Source organism: Solanum verrucosum, unplaced genomic scaffold, assembly GCF_900185275.1.
Source record: "Solanum verrucosum unplaced genomic scaffold, falcon-dt-bn FXZP01000241.1, whole genome shotgun sequence".
Lineage (NCBI taxonomy): Eukaryota > Viridiplantae > Streptophyta > Magnoliopsida > Solanales > Solanaceae > Solanum > Solanum verrucosum.
This window is the reverse complement of record NW_026020543.1, coordinates 150,487-164,584: the sequence shown is the minus strand read 5'-3', so window position 1 is coordinate 164,584 and position 14,098 is coordinate 150,487. Positions and strand designations below refer to the sequence as shown.

The following is a 14,098-nucleotide window of genomic DNA, read 5'->3' as shown; positions in this document are numbered from 1 at the left end:
CTCTTTTGTTTCTCTTCATCATTATTTCTCCTCTTTAGCTCATTAGAATATATCTCTTCTTCAGTGATTTCTTCTTAATCATCAAGTTCCAATGTCGAAGTTATCTACTTCATCGATTTCTTCTTCTTCAACTGCGAATGTGCTATGTCAATGTAGGGTCGTTGTGGAAATGAAGACCTCATGGACGCAATCCAACCCTGGACGTAGGTTCCTTTGTTGCAAAACTTCAAAGGTAATTCATTTTTATTGTCCAATATAGTAAAGAATCAACTTATTTGTATTTCAATTTTTTCTTTAATTTTGTAGGCACGAGGTGGATGTGGATATTTCCGATGGTATGATGATGAAATGCTGGCTCAAGCTAGGAGGGTGATATGGTGTTTGTTGAAAAGAGTAAAAACATATGAATTGGAGAGGAATCGATCAAGAAAAGTATGGATGATATGCATTGCCGTAGGGGTGATATTGGCTACTTGGATTTATGTAACAAAATGATCTTAGTTGGTTAATTTGTCTTCTACTAGATTTCTTCATAAAAGTATGTACGGTAGATTGTAGTGTTCTCTATGAGGGCAATTTTGATCGGCTTTTCTATTGTAAATGCCTTCAATTATGTTCTTATTGTAATGATTTTGATTGAAGGAATGAAGACAAACTGTGTGTTAGTCTCATTTGTTTTCTAATGTGTTCAAATGACTTGAAGTAAAACACAATTATTCTCGAACATTTTCACTATCAATTGGACTAATGAGTTCTGGAACAACATAAATCAACACAGTAAAAACTGATCATTCATACCATTAATTTGCTCTAGTGAGCTCCAATCAAACATACCAATCCATGACAACTAATTAAAAGTAATACCACAAATAAGTTAATGTACTTAAAAGACACCAAAAGACATTTCAAAGCAGTCAATACAAGTTTTTGCTGCTGATTACACATCCAAAAAGTGACTTTTCTGCTGAAATTAGGCATTCTTTGGTGCACTAGATGTTCCACGTTTGTTTTTTCTTGACTGACTGATACGTTGCAACTGTGAAGCTGTGACAACATCTCCACCATTCCACTTGAGTCCTCGAGGCTTATAACCAATATCAATATTTGTTGGAGCTGCATCCTTGTAAACTCATGGAGTGATAACCCTTTCTCCTAAAGTATCAGGCTGCATAGAAATGTCTTAAAATGAGACTTTATATAGTAAAGTAAGAAATGAACAAAATTATGTATACACTTACATAAAGGTTTGACTACCACTTGCATTTGTATAGATGCCATATCCTACCATCTTGGTCCTCTTTTGTCTTCCTGTTGATATTGAATCTCCCATAGCCCTTGGTTGATCAGGTTGCTGACTTGATACACCTCTGGTGCCTCTACCAATGCCTCTACCAGTGCCTCTGCCAGTGCCTCTACCAGTTCCTCTACCAATGCCTCTACCATTGCCTCTGCCAGTGCCTCTACCAGTGCCTCTGCCTGTGCCTCTGCTTTTAGCAGGTTGTTGCTCTCTTCTAACAGCTGAAGAATCAAAACACATAGAACTGCCTTGCTGACTGAATACTGGTGGTTGACTTGAGCTTGATGGTCTGCTAAAAAGTGGTGGCTGGCTTGAGCTTGATGGCTGGCTAAACACTGGTGGATGGCTTGAGCTTGATGGTTGGCTAAACACTGGTGGCTGGCTTGAGCTTGGTTGCCTGCTTGGGTAGCCTCTAGGTTGTCCCATCCCAACCTATTAATACAGTAATAATAATTTATTACTCTAAATAATTGAAGCTAATTGTAAATGAATTAGAAGATAATAATAACTTACCATGGTTGGACAAGCTTTTTTGTTGTGGCCTACTTGATGACACAATGAGCCAGTCATTTTTACTCCTCTTTTGGACAACTTTCCATACTTTTTCCTAGGCTCATTCTTTCCCTTTCTTCTGCACTTTGGTGGCCTACCAGGCATGACTTTTGGTTCAGGAGGTTCAATCACTACACCACTAGTGTGAGGCCACATTTTCATGTTCGGTATTGGCTGTAGAAAGTGATTATAAGCCTTCAAGAAAGTCTCTTTCCTATACCAATGCACTACTTCATGTTCAGGTTCTATGCCTTTGTGCTGATATGCAAGCACAACATGTTGACATGGTATGCCCCTCAATTGCCATGTTCTACATGTACATGTCTTCTTCCTTATATCAACAATATGCCTGTACTGACCATCTAAGATTTCATACCCAATATCACCATTGAATCTAACTTCACAAAGTCTAGCAAGATCTTTGTTCTCTTCAAGTACTAGTCTAGCCATATGAGAGATATTTGAGATCCAAGTTTCTGCAAATTGCCTCATTGCAATATTTCTGTCCATTATCTTGTGCCTAATCTCCTCTAACATAGTTCTGATAGCTTTATGTCTAGCAGCTAGTATCCAAGAATTAAAAGTTTCACACATATTGTTTTCAACAATGTCACACTTAGAATGCTCCTTAAAATATGCTTTGCACCAAGTAGATTTTTCATAATGCAACAAGTCCTCACAAATTTTATTACCCAATTTGTTGAGTTTATCCATCTCATCTTCAAAACTTGACTTAACACATCTCCAGAACTGGTTCCTTCTTTCTTCACCACTCCATATTTGATGCCAGTTGGACCAGATATATCTAGCACACCTTCTCTGCTCACTATCTGGTAGCAACTCACATAAAGCTGGTACAAGACCCTATGTAAACAGTTATAGCACAAAAATTAAAAAAGTATTCACAACATAAGAAATTAAAAAATAAGAGATCAAGCTACAATACAAAAACTATCTAACCTTCTGCATATCTGACATGACAGTCAGTCCATGTCTTGTGCCTAAGTTCAGATCTTCTATCAAGTAATTGAGGAAAAAACTCCAACTGTGTTTTGTCTCTGTGTCAACAACAACCCATGCAATTGGAAACATCTGTTGATTTCCATTTCTACTAACAACAACCAACAATTCACCCTTGCAAGAACCCTTTACAAAGCATCCATCAAAACCAATAATTTTTTTGCATCCTTCCAACCAGCCTCTTCAATGCATCAAAGCAAACATAGAAGTAAACAAACAAAGTTTTTCCTGGCTGAGACTCTCTATCTGTCCTCACCCAACATGAAGTACCAGGATTAGTATGTTTAATGATGTCTGCATAATCACACAATCTTGAAAATTCCATCTTCCAATCACCTAAGAAGTCCTTGATAACCCTCTTTTTTGTCGTATGACAAACAGTTCTTCCAACATATAACCCAATTTTTTTTCTCACCAATTCCAGAATTTCCCACAATCTTATATATGGTTGACAGGTAATTTCATCTTTGAACTTTTCTGCAACAAACTTAGATGTACATAACTTGTTCTTGGTTGATTGAGGACATACATACACGGGATAATAATTTTTGACAATAAAATCACCAGAATCCTTATCTATACTAGCAAACAACAACCATTTACATTTCTTGTCCTCACACTTAACTCTAACCCTTTTTTTGTCATTAGGCTTCAACTTTAGCCTAATTTTATATTCACAAGAATAGTCTGCAACAACTTTTCTAAATTGTTCAGCACTTTCAAATACCATACCAAGCTCAAAAATAGCTAGAACACAATCAGGATCAATCTTACCTTTTTTATTTTTATTCTTGCTGGTAAATCAACACCCCTCACAAAATCTGGATCCAATCCATCCCTACTGTCATCACTATCCAATTCTGAGCTATCTATATATTGCTCATTACCCCCTAGTCTTCCAGTGTATCTAGCAGCCTTATTCCTTCCTATGTCTTCAAATCCTCTATCAATACCAGCTGTTCCAAGCTTTATTTCCTCAGTTTGAATAGGTTTTTTCTTTTTCACTTTATTTCTCCTTTCATTTCTAAGAGATCTCAATTCTTCATCAGCCTCAGAGTTATCCTCATCAGGAATAGCATCCTCTTGAGAGTCAACACTGCTTTCTTGATTTGATCCGGCCCATTCCTCTTCTAGATCTGATATATCCCCTGGCTCAACTTCCACATTAACATTTTCAGATTCAGCCTCATGATTCAACCCTTCACTTGCAGTCACATTTATATCTTGTAAGTCTTCTTCACCAACCACATTGCTATTTTTTTCAACTACAGGCCCACAAAGCAAACTAGTTGTGGTGACCACTTCTACATCATCCACCACATGCTTCACATAAAGGTCTAAAAAATCACCATCCTTTATGTCTTTGATAAGATTTAGTAAAGTGAAATAAGTTTCCACCTTAATAAAGTCATTTTTTGTGGGGTCTTTAACACAAAACCCACCAACAGTAATATACCCCAATTGTTTAGTGTAAAAAAGTAATTCGATTATTGAGAAGTGGTCCTTGTTGATATTAACATATTCCACCTCGTTTTCCCCTTTATAAGTAGTTCCATTTTTGTCCTGAATAAACTTACCACCATGATGAAAACGAGTTATAATAACGGTGTCCATAAGATTCCCTGAAACAAGGCGGAAGCCCCAAAAATTTCTAACATGTTATGAACAATAAGAAACAAAAAACCCTAACTTTTTCAGATATTAGCAACACACAATCACATTAATACTAAAATGCAATATATATCACGTTACAACAATAAAAATTACATAGAAATTAGGGAATGAACTTACCTCACACTCGTCAACTCAAAAATCGTGATTGAACTCCAAAATCGTCTACAATCTTCGATGATTCCTTCAACAAAACAATCGAAATCACTTTAAAATCTGAGAATTTTAGTTGTAAATGTCAGTGAAAGAAGAACAATTGTTCGGGTTTTCTTGTCTAGCATCGGGTTAGAACTGTTTTGGGGGGAAATGAAGGGGCTTTGGTTTTTAGGTTTGAGGATTGAATATGTGGCGCTGACGTGTAATTGGGTTGAAGTATGATTGGTTGGAATTTCCATGTGGGGAAGGTTGATCCCACGCGCACATCAACCAAAAAATATTTGTTGAAGTTTGGTTCCACATCAGCCAATGGTGTTTAAAAGAAACAAATTATGGGTGGTTCAATGATTCAATAGGAAAATAGCATAGTTGAGGTACTTGAGGGGAAAAACCCAACAAGTTTAGGGATCTGTTTATGTATTTGGCCTATTAAAAAAATATACTCATCCTTAATACAATCAACATAATAGGTTTACCTTCTTTAATTGTTGTTGCGAATCAAGTTTCCAGCCTCATCTTGCCGCCCGAATCCAGCCGCTACCACTATCACTTGGTTCTAGAGGATCTGTTCTTGACCAAAACTCTACTCGAAAGTTATATCGTTCTTGGAGAACACATTGATGAAAAACAAAAACTTACCCAAGAGAAGTGCAGAAGTAAAGCTTCTCCTCTTCCCCTTTTATTTATTTATTTAATATGGGAGCGTTACTCATTTTAAATAATTAATTGGATAATTAAATTATTAGTAGTTTTTAAAAAGTAGTGGGATAATTAATATACCGTATATAAGTTTGTGCACACCTATTTTTATTAATGACCAAATATTGTCGTTGTAACGACAGGAATATTATACCTTCGCCAGTGATTAGTAAAATAAATAAATTTAGCGATGGGAATTTTATTTGGTCATTGTAAGTGTATTTATAACGACCGGATTCATTCCCTTCGTTATGTAATTGTCGTTAAAGATTAAATTTCTCGTAGTGTGCGTTGGACCCCTAAACTACGTAGTTTTGGTCAGTTTTAGCCTAGAAAGTAAATTAGAACCTACCCTAGTCAATTCATTCTCCTAAATTCATCCAATTAGAACGAAAAGAGGAGAAAGCAGCCGAGCAGCCCTAATCCAAGAACACATCAAGATTTCTTCAGTTCCAACAGCGAAATAAAAAGATTTATCCGTGAATTTCATCACCATATATGTTGAATTTCACTAGTGGGTTTCTTTCACCCATTAGGTTCCTAAAATTTAGTCAGATTCTTGATTCTCTAGATCATGCTTAGACCTAGGGTTTCTAGAATTTCAAATTTATGTTATGATTCAGTTGGTAGACTAATCCAAATCAGATTATCATGTTTTGAGGAATTGTTGCTTAGCTTCTTTCATGAAACTCAGAACCCTAGTTGTGTAGATTCTATTAGTTCATGAATTACACTTGCCATGTTAGTTTATTCAGTTATACATGCCCCAATTAAGAATGTTTCATTATCAGTATATTAATGTCGCATTTTCAGTTAGCATGTCAGTAGTTTGAGCTATTCAGTATTACAGATATTCAGTCATAATGTGTTAATTACATAATCAGTTGGGATAGACTTAATACCGAGTGGACTAAAGGTCAGTCACCCTCATAGTCCCAGAACTACGTGCCCCCGTAGGTAAGTCCCCTTTATGGCATTATACTTAGAGATCACGCCAGTCATGCCTCTATACTCATGGCAAGGTATATTGGACCCTCTTGATGGGGCTTATACATCGGACTTCATATATAACTCATGTGGTTTAATGTCAGTTATTAGTAGCTCTCACAGACAGATTCTAGCGCATTGACCAGGTTATCAGTTACAGTTTAGTATTCAGTCTCAGTATATTATAAACTTGGTCACTACATTCAAACAGTTCATATTCAGCATGTCCAACATATTTATCATGTTCAGATTATATCATTTCTTTATCGCTTTGTTCAGTTATATGTTTTATTTAGCTTTATTATATCCTGCAAGTTGAGTACCTTTCAAGTATTGATACATACTCTGCGCTACATCTTCTCGTGATGTAGGTTCAGGTCCTTAGCATTCAGATCATGCATAGATCGGTTCCCGATCTTCAGTTCAGCATCATCACTGGTGAGTCCTCATTCTTCGAGGACGAGTGACATGTTATCTTTCCATTTTGAGTCTTTAGTTTCATTTTTGCTAGACTTAGCTGGGACATGTGTCAGCATCTCTAGTCAGTAGAGGCTTTTATTCAGACATAGTTTAACTTCACTTTTAGTTGAGTTTGATCTTTCAGTTGTCATTGAACTCAGTTATATATTCAGACTTAGAATGGGTATTCCCCATCATTTCATTTTATGATATATTTCTAGCTTTTGCACAATATATTTTATTCAGTAATCTTTTAGTATGCTTATGATATGCCAGCTCAGGGTTAGCTTGGGGTTACTCATGATCCGAGGTCCTGTGTTTACTTCCAGGGGGTAGCATCAGGGCGTGACAAACTTGGTATCATAGCATTAGGTTTAAGTGTCCTAGGATGTCTGAAAAGTCGCACTAAGTAGAGTCCTTTTCACGGGTGTGAAGTACACCACATCTAATAAGAAGGAGGCTACAAAGTGTTTTAGGAAAACTTCACTTTCTTGATATTCTTATCGTGCGTTAGTATGATCTCTCTTTCTAATCCATCGTTATGCATTTTCAGATCATGCCTCCTCGTAGACCTTACGTAAGGAATGTGAATGCCCGCAACGCTAACACAACTCCTCCAGTCCTAGATAAGGAAGTTTTGAATGCAGAGTTTCGAAATACCATTCAGTTTTTGGCTTAGAGTGTGACCAACCAGAACAATGAACCGACCCTAATTCCTACTAACACTAATGTCGGGTCAGCTGCAGCTAGAGTTCAGAGTTTTGTTAGGATGAATCCAGCTGAGTTTCTAGGGTCACAGGTTGGTGATGATCCCTAAACTTCATTGATGAGGTCAAGAAAATCTTTGGAGTGATGTAAGTGACTGGTAACGATAGGGTAGAGTTGACATCCTACCAGCTTAAGGATGTAGCTCACATATGGTTTACTCAGTGGAAAGAAAACAGGGGTACAGATGCAGTTCCTATTACTTGGGAGTGTTTTAATGAGACTTTTTTGGACAGGTTCTTCCCAAGAGAGTTGAGGGAGGCAAAAGCTCAGGAGTTCATGAATTTGAGGCAAGGATCCATGACAGTCCAAGAGTACAGACTCAAGTTCACCCAACTCTCCAGGTATGCTCCTCACATGGTTGCTGATCCAAGGGAACAGATGAATAAGTTTCTGTATGAGGTGTCTGACTTAGTGAAAATAGAGTGTAGAAATGCTATGTTGCTGGAAAATATGAATATCTCTAGGCTTATGACTCATGCTCAAAAGGTTGAAGGAGATAAGCTTAGGGAACATGCTAAGGATAATAAGAAGGATAGGACAAGCAACTATGACTATTCTCAGCAGAAATCGGGTGGTGGAAATCGCTCTCAGTTCCAGCAGAAATCTTCAGCTCCAACACCTTCATCAGTTAGTGCTCCATCCTCTAGGTTTCGACAGGATCAGAAAGGTAGGGAATCAGGCTCTAAATCGCAGGGGAGTGTTTCAGGTAATACAACCTACCCAACTTGTCCAAAATATGGTAAGAACCATCCGAGCGAGTGTCTTGTAGGGAAGGAAGAATGTTTTAGGTATGGTCTAATTGATCACAAGTTGAGAGATTGTCCTTCTTCGAAGCAGAGTCAGGGAAGTAACTATAATAAGGCTCAGTCTAAGCTCCAGCAGAACCAGCAGGTCGCTTAATTCAGTAGGGTGCTTTATCTGGTAAGGTGGCGGTCAGCGCCAGAACACGTTGTATGCTCTCCAGGCTCACCAGGATCAGGAAGATTCTCCTGATGTGGTTACTGGTACATTGTGAATCTTTCAATTAGATGTTTATGCTTTATTAGATCTAGGGGTACTTTTTCCTTCGTAACTCCTTATATAGCAGTAAACTTCAGTGTCAATCAAGAAACTCTTTCAGAACCCTTCTCAGTCTCTAGTCCAGTTGGTGACCCAGTTATAGCTATATGGGTATACATAAATTGCCCTGTCACAGTTTCTCAGAAAGTCATCACATCAGATCTTGTAGAGTTAGAAATGGTAGACTTTGGATTACATTTCTATTATGCCTCAGTCGATTGTAGAACTAGGATCGTTCGTTTTCGGTTTCCAGACGAGCCAATCTTAGAATGGAAGGGTAGTAGCTCAATGCCTATGGGTCGATTCATTTCTTACCTTATGGTCAGAAAGATGATTTCTAAGGGTTGTCTCTATCATCTAGTTTAGGTTAAGGATTCTAGCTCCGAAACCCCAACTCTTGAGTCAGATCCATTAGTTAATGAGTTTCCAAAAGTGTTTCAAGAAGATCTTCCCGGAGTACCTCCCGAAAGGGAAATCGACTTAAGAATTGATATCCTTTCAGATACCCAGCCTATTTCTATTTCTCCTTACTAAATAGCTCCAGCTGAGCTTAAGGAATTGAAAGAGTAGTTAAAAGACTTTCTAGATAAGGCCTTCATCAGACCCAGTATTTCCCGACAAGGTGCACCAGTGTTGTTAATGAAAAAGAAAGATAGTTCTCTCAGGATGTGCATTGATGATCGGCAGTTGAACAAAGTCACAATCAAGAATAAGTACCCTATTCCCAGGATTGATGACTTGTTTGACCAACTAGGGTGCTAGTCATTTTTCAATCATAGACCTCAGATCCGGTTATCATCAGCTCAGAGTCAAAGATAGAGACATTTGGAAAGTAGCCTTTAGAACTCGGTATGATCATTATGAATTTGTAGTTATGTCATTTGGACTAACCAATGCTCCTGCAGCTTTCATGAATTTGATGAATAGGGTATTCAAGCAGTATTTGGACTTGTTCGTTATCGTCATTATTGATGATATCCTTATTTACTCTAGGAATGAGGAAGAACTTGCGACTCATTTGAGGGTTGTCCTACAAACTCTAAAAGATCACCAGTTATTTGCTAAGGTTAGCAAATGTGAGTTTTGTTTGCAATCAATTGCTTTCCTTGGGAATATTGTGTCTAGTGAAGGGATCCGAATGGATTCTCAGAAAATAGAAGCGGTGAAACAATGGCCCAGACCTACCTCTCCTTCAGAAGTTTTTTACGTTTGGCGTCTTATTACAGAAGGTTTGTAAAAAGGATTTTCATCCATAGATTTTCCATTGACTAAGATGACTCAGAAAAAGGTTAAGTTTCAGTGGTCACATGAGTGTGAGAAGAGCTTTGCTGAACTAAAAACTAGGTTGACTACAACTCCTTTTTTGACTCTACTAGAGGGTTCAAACTGTTATGTTATCTATTGTGATGAATCGAGAGTCGGCCTAGGTTGTGTGTTGATGCAGTGAGGTAAGGTTATAGCATATGCTTCTAGACAGCTTAAGGTGCACGACAAGAACTATCTGACTCATGACCTTGAGCTTGCAACATTGGTTTTTGCCCTAAAGATCTAGAGACATTACTTGTATGGTGTTCACGTTGATGTGTTCATAGACCATAAGAGCCTTCAGTATGTGTTCACCCAGAAAGAGTTGAATCTTTGCCAGAGGAGATGGCTTGAGTTTCTGAAGGACTACGATATGAATGTATATTACCATCCTGGTAAGGCCAATGTAGTAGAAGATGTTCTTAGCAGACTATCCATAGGTAGTGTAGTGCGTGTTGAGGAGGAAAGGAAAGAACTAGGAAAAGATGTTCACCAGCTTGCTTGTCTGGGAGTTCACCTTATGAGCATATTAGATGGTTGTGTAACAGTTCAGAATAGGTCAAAATCTTCATTGGTAGCGGAGGTTAAGGAAAACCAAGATAGTGATCCTATATTGCTTCAACTGAAGGGTACAGTTCATCAACAGAGGGTTGAGGTTTTCTCCCAAGTGGAAGATGGTGTGCTTCCTTATCAGGGTTGTTTATGTGTTCCTAAGGTGGGTGAGTTGTGACAACAGATTCTTGCAGAAGCCCATAACTCCAGGTATTCTATTCATCCAAGCGCCACTAAGATGTACCGTGATCTGCGGGAAATCTTTTGGTGGAATGGAATAGTAGATTTTGTGGCTAAGTGCCCTAATTGTCGACAAGCGAAGGTAGAACATCATAAACCATGGGGTATGACTCAAGAGATCAACATTCCTACTTGGAAGTGGGAAGTGATCAACATGGACTTCATTACAAGTTTACCTTGTACTCACAGACAGCATGACTCCATTTGGATGACAGTTGACAAAGTTACTAATTCTATGCACTTTTTGGTTGTCAAGACTACAGATTCGACGGAGGATTACGCCAAGCTTTACATTAATGAGATAATCAGGTTACATGGAGTTCCTTTGTCTATCATCTCAGATAGAGGTCCTCAATTTACCTCTTATTTTTGGAAGTCATTTCAAAAAGGTGTTGGTACTCATGTTAATCTTAGCACATGATTTCATCCATAGACGCATGGTCAGGCAGAGCGTACGATTCAGACCTTAGAGGACATGTTGCGAGCTTGTGTGATCGACTTCAAGGGTAGTAGGGATGATCAACTCCTTCTTATAGAGTTCGCCTACAGTAATAGCTACCATTCCAGTATTAAGATGGCTCCTTATGAGTCATTGTATGGCTGCAGATGTAGATCTCCAATTGGGTGGTTTGAAGTAGGTGAAACAGCCTTGATAGGGCCAGATTCGGTTCATGATACCATGGAAAAAGTTCAGCTCATTAGAGATAGTCCTAAGATAGACCAGAGTCGCCAAAAGTCTTATGCAGATGTAAGGAGAAGGGACTTGGACTTCCAAATTGATGATTGCATTTTCCTGAAAGTATCACCTATGAAGGGGTTATGAGATTTGGTAAGAAAGGGAAGCTCGACCCTAGATATGTAGGCCCTTACAGGATTTTGAAAAGATTTAGAAAAGTGGCTTATGAGTTAGAGTGGCCAGTAGAACTAGCAGCAATGCATCCGATCTCACATTTAATTGTTGAAAAAGTGTGTGGGTGATCCAACATCTATAGTACCTTTGGAAAGTGATGGCTGTGAAAGATAGTCTCACTTATGAGGATGTACCAGTTGAGATTCTTGATCATCAGGTTTGTAGGTTGAGAAACCAAGAAGTCGCTTCAGTGAAGGTTTTGTGGAGGAGTCAGTCCGTAGATGGAGCTACTTGGTAAGCAGAAGCAGCCATGAAGGCCAAGTATCCTCATCTATTTCCTTCCGATTCCATTCCAGCTTGAGGTAATAGTTCTTATCTAGTCTTTTAGTTACTCATGCGTAAATTTAGTCTTAATACCATGTTCCTTCAACTATACTTTCCTTTTCGGCGTAATTGTATGTTCTTGGAACTTAGCTCAGTTAGATTTCAGTTTCCAGTATTTAGTGGTAGGGTTTGCAGCTCTTTCCCTCCATGTTCAACTAGTTTAGTCTTCATTCGAGGACGAATGTTCCCAAGGGGGGGGATAATGTAACATCCCGTATCCTAGAAAGACCAACCAACAGTCATTTCAGAAATTGCAGGTGCCACTGACGGGTGCCTCCTATGGACTGTAAGGTGACCTACGGACCGTAGGTGGGGTCCGTGGTTGGCACCCTGCAACCCCTCCCAGAACTCCAAGAAAATTTAGATAAGGGTCAACCTACGCCAGGACCTGTGGACCGTAGGTCAGGCCATGATCCATGGTCCAGGGCCATAGGTCGGACCCCAGATTTCAATTACAAGAACCCCAGTCGACGTCTACCAGAACAGACTGTCAGTCTGGTCAATTGGTGACCCCCGACAGCTTTTAAGTCAGGGATCATTTGGTCTTTTCCCTATGCGTTGGACCCCTAAAATATTTCGTTTAACCTCTAAAATACGTAGTTTTGGTCAATTTTAGCCTGGCAACTAAATTAGAACCTGCCCTAGTCAATTCATTCTCCTAAATTCATCCAATTAAAATGAAAATAGGAAAAAGCAGTTGAGTAGCCCTAATCCAAGACCGCAACAAGTTTTCTTCAGTTCCAGCCCCGAAATCGAAAGATTTCTTAGTGAATTTTGTCACCAGGTATGTGGGATTTCACTAGTGGGTTCCTTTCACCCATTAGGTTCATAGAAATCAGTTAGATTCTTGATTCTCTACATCATTCTTAGACCTAGGGTTTCTAGAATTTCAGATTTATGTTATGATTAAGTTGGTAGACTAATACAAATCAGATTATCATGTTTTGAGGAATTGTTGCTTAGCTTCTTACATGCAACTCAGGACCCTAGTTGTGTAGATTCGTTTAGTTTATGAATTACACTTGCTAGGTAAGTTTATTCAGTTATACATGCCCAGTTAAGAATGTTTCATTATTATTATATTAATGTTGCATTTTCAGTTAGCATGTTAGTAGTTTGAGCTATTCAGTATTACATATATTCAGTCATAATGTGTTAATTACAGTATCAGTTGGGAGTAGGCTTAATACCGAGTGGACTAAGGGTCAGTCACCCTCATATTCCCAGAATTACATACCTCTGTAGGTAAGTCCCCTCTGTGGGTATTATACTTAGTGATCACGTCATTCATGCCTCTATACTCATGGCAAGGTATATTGGGTCCTCTCGATGAGGCGTATACATCAGACTCGACATTTAGCTCATGTGGTTTTATGTCGGTTATTACTAGCTCCCACAAACAGATTCTAGCGTATTGACCAGGTTATCAATTACAGTTCAGTATTCAGTTTCAGTATGTTATAAACTTGGTCACTATATTCAGTTAGTTCTTATTTAGCATGTCTAACATATTTATCATGTTCAGATTATATCATTACTTTATTGCTTTGTTCAGTTATATGTTTTATTTAGCTTTATTCTATCATGCATGCTCAGTACCGTTCAAGTATTGACGCATACTCTACACTACATCTTCTCGTGATGTAGGTTCATGTCCTCAGAATTCAGATGACGCATAGATCAGTTCCCGATATTCAGTTCAGCATCATCAATGGTGAGTCTTCATTCTTCGAGGACGAGTGACATGTTATCTTTCCATTTTCAGTCATTAGTTTCAGTTTTGTTAGAGTTAACTCGGGACATGTCTCAGCATCTCTAGTCAGTAGAGGCTTTTATTCAGACATAGTTTAGCTTCAGTTTAATGTTTCAGTTATCATTAAACTCAGTTATATAATCAGACTTAGAATGGGTATCCCCCATCATTTCATTTTATGATATGTTTCTAGCTTCCGCATAATATATTCAGTAACATTTTAGTATGTTTATGATATGCCAGCTTAGGGTCACTCATGATCCTAGGTCCCGTGTTTACGTCTGGGGGGTAGCTTCGTGGCGTGACAATAAATGTCACTTATGTAATGAACAAAGGGAACATATCA

General features: G+C 38.4%; 1 protein-coding gene and 1 pseudogene across 1 annotated transcript; both read right to left on the bottom strand.

Moving 5' to 3' along the window:
- Positions 1-902: 902 nt before the first annotated feature.
- On the bottom strand, positions 903-1,723 carry LOC125810015 (uncharacterized; annotated as a pseudogene).
- Positions 1,724-1,759: 36 nt separating this feature from the next.
- Positions 1,760-2,443, bottom strand: LOC125810020 (uncharacterized). The gene has a single exon (XM_049489537.1). It carries the CDS (start codon positions 2,441-2,443, stop codon positions 1,760-1,762), a length of 684 nt encoding a protein of 227 aa, XP_049345494.1.
- Positions 2,444-14,098: the final 11,655 nt, after the last annotated feature.

What these genes read in the sequence shown, in the direction of transcription:
- LOC125810020 (XM_049489537.1), bottom strand. Translation starts at nt 2,443, where the DNA reads ATGTGTGAAACTTTTAATTCTTGGATACTAGCTGCTAGACATAAAGCT.